This window comes from Hippopotamus amphibius, chromosome 3 (assembly GCF_030028045.1).
Source record: "Hippopotamus amphibius kiboko isolate mHipAmp2 chromosome 3, mHipAmp2.hap2, whole genome shotgun sequence".
Taxonomy (NCBI): domain Eukaryota; kingdom Metazoa; phylum Chordata; class Mammalia; order Artiodactyla; family Hippopotamidae; genus Hippopotamus; species Hippopotamus amphibius.
Genome location: NC_080188.1, coordinates 99,045,892 through 99,051,891, shown reverse-complemented (window position 1 = coordinate 99,051,891; position 6,000 = coordinate 99,045,892). Strand labels below are relative to the sequence as shown.

Sequence of the window (6,000 nt, the reverse complement as noted above, 5' to 3'; positions counted from 1 at the left end):
GTTCGGCAGGCTCGACCCACATCCTGAACCCAGTGCAGAACCAAAGGCACGTCACCTCAGTGCACCTAAGCTTCTGCCCCCACGGCGGCGGAGCAGGTTCCAGACGACGGGCTCGTGTCACTAGTGCTCAGTGCTCCACACGGCCCCACAGGATGGGGCCATGAACTTTATGCTAGGCGCTTTTCCCTCCAAAGACCACACACGTTCCAGTCACCAGGCCAGCATTTGGTTTTCTCTGCTGACGGATGCTCACCTAGCATGGTGGGTGGAGGGAGGGCGTGGGCTGAAAAAGGAAAACAGCCCTGCACTGGCAGTGCACACGCTGAGGCCCAAGCCCTGGGCACCGTCCAGCAGCGTGAACAAAAGCACACCGGCCACGCCACCCACCCGCAATGCAAGTGGTGCTGCCAGCTGCTGCACAGCCACGTGCACAGCCGCAGGCTCCACGGCCGCGCACCGCGGGGGCTGTGCAGGGTGGTGGGAGTGGGAACCTCAAGTGAGGGTGTCTGCAGTGTGGCGGGGCTCCAGCACCCACATGGCGACCCCAGAAGCTGCCTCCCCGGGACCTCAACCCTGGCAGAGGGCCACCGTGTTCCCCTGCCCCCATGGCTCCCTGGACATTGCATCCGGGAGCCCAGCCCCCGCTGGAAAACCAGGGGAACTGACAAGGGCCCCTCAGCTCCAATAGCAGACATGTCTGTCAAGGACAGACCTGCAGCCTGTGCCTGCCACCCACCTGTGCATCAGCCACTAACAGGACACTGTCCCTGCCTCGGCATCTCGAGGCGCAGGTGACGGCACATGAGAGCCACACGCACGGAGCGGGGGGTGGGGACAGGTGCCAGCGCATCCCCACTCTGAGCTCTGCTTCCTGACCACACGCAGGCCTCCCGCCTCTCACTGCATAGGCCAAGGTCCAAGGCACCCCGGCCTGCAATCGTGACCCCAATATGTTAAGCCCACTGAACAGGGAGGAGGCCAGCATCTTCTCTGCTGGACCACACCAAACCCCACCATCACAACTGGGAGCCAGTGCTGGGCCACTACGGTGACACTGTGCTCATCTGAAACCCGAGGATGCATGAGGTTAGGTACACACCCTCTGAGCCACCAGGAACCTGCCCCCCACACTGCACACATAAGGTCTCAGACAGTCAGAGCCTTACAAATCTCGCTTTAAGAATGCAGTGCTGCGAAAAAGAAAAACAGAATTAAATCTAGCCAGCATACATGTTTTCATTGATAGTCACTGAGAACACAACCCTGTCGAACTTCTAGATTTAGAACCTGGCCCCAGCAAGCCCCCAGGCACCGTGCACGCACCCTGGCCAAGAAGGACACTTGGGCCACACGTGGACATACCCACCAGCCCTCGGGCCACCTCCCTGTCTCCCATCCAAGTAGCCAAAATCTATTCCCACCACAGATAGAACACCACCTCTCCTCTCAGCATCAGAGATGAACTATCGGTAAGAGAGCACTGGCATTTTGATAAAATTTCAAAAAACTTTCCATTTTCATTCGAACTTCTCATTTCCCTTTAATTTGTAGACTTAACCACAGAACTGTCTTGATTTCTGTAGGAGCTGATGCCAGGATGCACGCCCTCCTCCTGACCTGGCGGACCGGCTGGGTCCAGGTGCAGCCTTTCCTCCCCGCAGCACGCAGGCTCCCCATCCACCCCCACAGGGACGAGGCCGGAGAGGCGGGGCTGGGAGGTGCCTGGGGCTGAGACAGGAGGCAGGGCATGGACCTGCAGCATGGCAACAAGGACGGTGCTGGAGACGAAGGAAAACGCAGACACAGGAGCCTGGCCCTCCGTCCTTGTTAATTAAAACTGTTCCGAGAGTAATTCACACAATCTCTGAGAGACGGTTTCTCTACTCGTCCGCAGCGTGAGTCGGTACATCTGAAACAGAGGACACAGCAGGTCAGTGGCGGCGCCCGGGCACTCGAGACAGCAGACACTTCGGGGCCCGGCCCTGCCAGCGGCCCCTCAAGGCCCCCCGCTCAGCCCTTTCCACTGTTTGACAGACTCAAGCAACAAACACGCTTTCAGCAGCAAAAATAAAACAGTTTGACAATAACGAGTGCTCGTGTACATGTGGACCAACTGGAATCTTCACGCGTGGCTGGTGGGTGTCTGAGACTACAAGGCTGGCAGAGCAGCAATGCTGACCATGCCCGGACCCCGTGAGCCAACAATCCCACCCTGAGTGTTCCCCATGTGAAATGAAAACACATCCACACCGAGGCACGTCCGGAGGTTTGCAGCAGCCTCGTTCAACATATCCTGAAACGGGGGCAGCCCAATGTCCATCAACAGGAGGGCTGGGCAAACCAGAGGGGCACCTTCCGCACAGGAGTACTGCAGGCTCCACGAGGACCCACCGCGGACGCAGCAGCAGCACAGTGACTATTAGAGCTCGGGACCAGGCGGGCCCTATGCTACGCCACACAGTGCTGCCTCCTGGGGAGCCCAGGGCGGATGGGGGGATGGTCCAGGGAACTTTCTGGGGAGATGGAAATGTTACAGGCACCAATGGGTGGTGGTGGTTACACAGACGTACACGTCTGTCCAAACACATGAAACACTTGGGACCTATCTCTGTATCTCACTGTGTATAAATTACACCACAGTAAAAAACAACAAACAAACAAAACAATTTAAGTGTATTCAGAGATTCCCTCAGGGGGTTTGACCTGGGCTTGCAGATTTGGCTCCAAACGCAGCAAGCATCCAATCTGGGTGGTCCTGGTGTGGATGATACCAGCTCCCACAAAGTTTGCAGGGTTAGGGTCGACCTCCTCCAGCAGTGCAGAACCAAAGCCAATAATCTGCGGGAAGAAACGGGAGCCCCTGGAGCCAGCGCCAGCAGAGGTGGAGGGTCCTCTGAGGGGAGAACCCACCAGCCTCCTCCAAGGGACGGGCCCCAGTCGTGCCCGACCCTGCGAACGTCCACAGCAAGACCTGTACCTTGGCTTTGGTGATCTCCGTGTCCATCGGGTGCTTCGCCTTGAAGATGTTCTGCACTTCCTGCTGGGGACTGTGGGAGACAGAGGCCGGCACGCACGCCATCAGCCGCGCGAGCCGGACCCCAGGCCCCGCCCACCCAGGGACAGGCTGCCACTCACCTGCTCAGCTGCTTCCAGCGCTGGAAGAAATCCTGAGAGGCCATTTCCGTGGGCTGGAAAAACTTGTTGAGTGTGATAGGCAGCTTCACAGACACATTCTGAAAGGTTCCCCCGTACCTGTGAGCAACAGAGAGGCACGCTGGGAAGAGCCCAGGTCCCGAGTGTGCCACCTCCAGGGTGAAAGGTGGGTGGACAGTTCTGGAAGGGCAGCCTGGGGCCCCAGGGAAGCTGGCTCGTCTCCAGCGCACCGTCATCAACAGCCGTGGCTGCCGGGCAGGTCACGCCAACCGGGGACAGAGGCCACCTCTTCCCATCCCCCAGCAGTCCGTGTCCTGCAACTCCAAGTTTACATTGTATGGGCTTTTTTTTTTCCATGAAAACACTAAACAAAAGAGTGTGCTGGGGCTTCCCTGATGGCGCAGTGGTTAAGAATCCGTCTGCCAACGCAGGGGACACAGGTTCCATCCCTGGTCAGGGAAGATCCCACATGCCTTGGAGCAACTAAGCCCGTGCACCACAACTACTGAGCCTGTGCTCTAGAGCCCACGAGCCACAACTACTGAGCCTGTGCGCCACAACTACTGAGCCTGTGCTCTAGAGCCCACGAGCCACAACTACTGAGCCTGTGCGCCACAACTACTGAGCCTGTGATATAGAGCCCATGTGCCACAACTACTGAGCCTGTGTGCCACAACTACTGAAGCCCGCAAACCTACAGCCCATGCTCTGCAACAAGAGAAGCCAAACAATGAGAAGCCTGCTCACCACAAGGAAGAGTAACCCCCACTCACTGCAGCTGGAGAAAGCTCGTGCACAGCAACAAAAACCCAATGCAGCCAATAAGCAAATAAATACATTTTTTTAAAAAAAGAGGATATTTAATGACAATATGTTTTATTTTACTTTTTTTTATAAATTCATTTATTTATTTACTTATTTATTTATTTTACTTTTGGCTGTGTTGGGTCTTTCTTGCTACGCGCAGGCTTTCTCTGGTTGTGGTGAGCAGGGGCTACTCTTCGTTGTGGTGCACAGTCTTCTCATTGCCGTGGCTTCTCTTGTTGTGGAGCTCAGGCTCTAGGCGTGTGGGCTTCAGGAGTTGTGGCGTGTGGGCTCAATAGCTGTAGGCTCTAGAGCACAGGCTCAGTAGCTGTGGCGCAAGGGCTTAGTTGCTCCGGGGCATGTGGGATCTTCCCGGGTCAGGGCTCGAACCCGTGTCCCCTGCACTGGCAGGCGGAATCTTAACCACTCCGCCACCAGGGAAGCCCCTGACAATGTATTTTAAAAAATAAAGAAAAAGAGCATGCCTACAGAATGAAACAAAAATTCTGCACGTCTATTTCCCTAAATTTTACAAAGTACACTACCTGTAGGTCTCTGTATATTTCATGTTTGAAAATGTGATTTTCCAAAATTTTACCTTACAAATACCCAACATGGAAGGCTGGTCACACACACTCTGCTGCAATCATTGAAAAACGGCAGGAACGAGCCAAAAACACAAACACGTCACAAAAAAAAAATCAAAACAGCATGTATGCTTGGAGTATGACAGGCAGGAGCACACAGACGAGGACTTGGCGGGCCCAGCACACCACAGCTGACCTCCAGAGCAGCAGGCCAGGCAGGGCCCGTGGCAGGACAGACCCTCAAGTCACTCGCCTGAGAGCTCCAGGCTTGGGAAGACAGCCCCGCCAGCCTGGCGGCCCAGACCCCAGGCACCCTTTCCCTCCCCCATCTCTCAAAGCCTCTGTAGCAGTTGCCAGACTGTGCGCCGGGGGCGGGGGTGGGGGGGGTCGTCACCCCTTGGTCCTCACCACACCCCCTGAAGGAAGGACGCAGAGGCCCTGTGTCACAGCAGTGCACCGGCCCAGCCCAACACCCCTGAGTCCGGCAAGAGCGGCCTGGTGCCTCGGCCAGGGCTCCCACCTGAACTGGATGTTGAGGACGGGCGCCTCCGTGAAGTCGGACACGCACTCTATGTTGACGGCCTGCTGCACCTGCGCGCCCCCGTCCACGGTTGGGTCCACGGGCTTGGTCTGCAGGCTCAGATGTGCGTGTGTCAAGGAAGCCGTGGCGATGCTGGGAACAAGGGCTGAGCCCAGTGAGCCCCGAGGTCAGAGAGGCTCCAGGAGGGGCTCGGCAGGAGTCAGAGCTCATGTCCTGACCTCAGGTGAACCTGCCATACGTGTTTGTAATGACGACCCTGAGACATCTGGCTTTAACAGTCTACGTTTACAACACGTTTATCCTGAAGTAAAAATAGACCTGGCCTGTAGTAAGGAGGTTCCTGCTTCACTGGAGCTTTTCCAGGAAGGCGGCATCCTTGGTGGTCAAGCTGGGCCTCCTTCTCCCTCACGTTTACCCAGGCAGCCCGTCCTCGCAGGAACAGACACCTGGATGGTGAGGCCAACAGGCTGGAGAACCGCATGTCCCAATTCTGCTGCTTATCAGGGACTGTCAGCAGTCTCAGCTCGTCCCCGGTGCCCGGCCACTTGCTCTGCCTGGGCAACAGCTCCCTGGGAGACTCCCCGAGGAGACCAGAGCCCCAAGGGACGTGGAGGCCAGAACAGGCCTGCATGTACTTCACAAGCGTTATCAACAAGCAACCCGGGGAGTGTGGGAAGATACCCTGATGCTGCCGTAAAAGCACTTGGAAATGTCCTCCTAGTCTACCCATCTGCTTCTCTCAGGGGCCTGGGCGCAATGGAACCAAGGAAGGATATTGGCCTGGAGGTCATCGGAACAGATGAGTGTAGGAGTAAAATTTAGGAACTGCGTGGAGGTCTTATTACCATAAAATATGAACATCCGACCTAGAAGGAAGCAAAACAGCTTGTTCACACGACATGTCACAGCCTCCTG

The 6,000-nt window shown here is 56.5% G+C and overlaps 1 protein-coding gene across 5 annotated transcripts in view; it reads right to left on the bottom strand.

The window, feature by feature from the left end:
- Positions 1-1,514: 1,514 nt before the first annotated feature.
- AP2A2 (adaptor related protein complex 2 subunit alpha 2) overlaps positions 1,515-6,000 on the bottom strand; it is a 66,103-nt gene continuing 61,617 nt past the window's right edge. For 4 of the 5 annotated variants that reach the window (XM_057726817.1, XM_057726818.1, XM_057726814.1 and 1 more), the window contains 6 exons: positions 5,862-5,951; positions 5,065-5,188; positions 3,136-3,252; positions 2,978-3,047; positions 2,704-2,838; positions 1,515-1,909 (listed from right to left, as the gene is read on the bottom strand). In XM_057726817.1, the coding sequence (XP_057582800.1) occupies positions 1,832-1,909; positions 2,704-2,838; positions 2,978-3,047; positions 3,136-3,252; positions 5,065-5,188; positions 5,862-5,951 (614 nt within the window). In that variant the 3' untranslated portion in view covers positions 1,515-1,831. Of the gene's footprint in view, positions 1,910-2,703; positions 2,861-2,977; positions 3,048-3,135; positions 3,253-5,064; positions 5,189-5,861; positions 5,952-6,000 lie in introns of all 5 variants that reach the window. The other variant, XR_009052611.1, reaches the window with a different exon arrangement.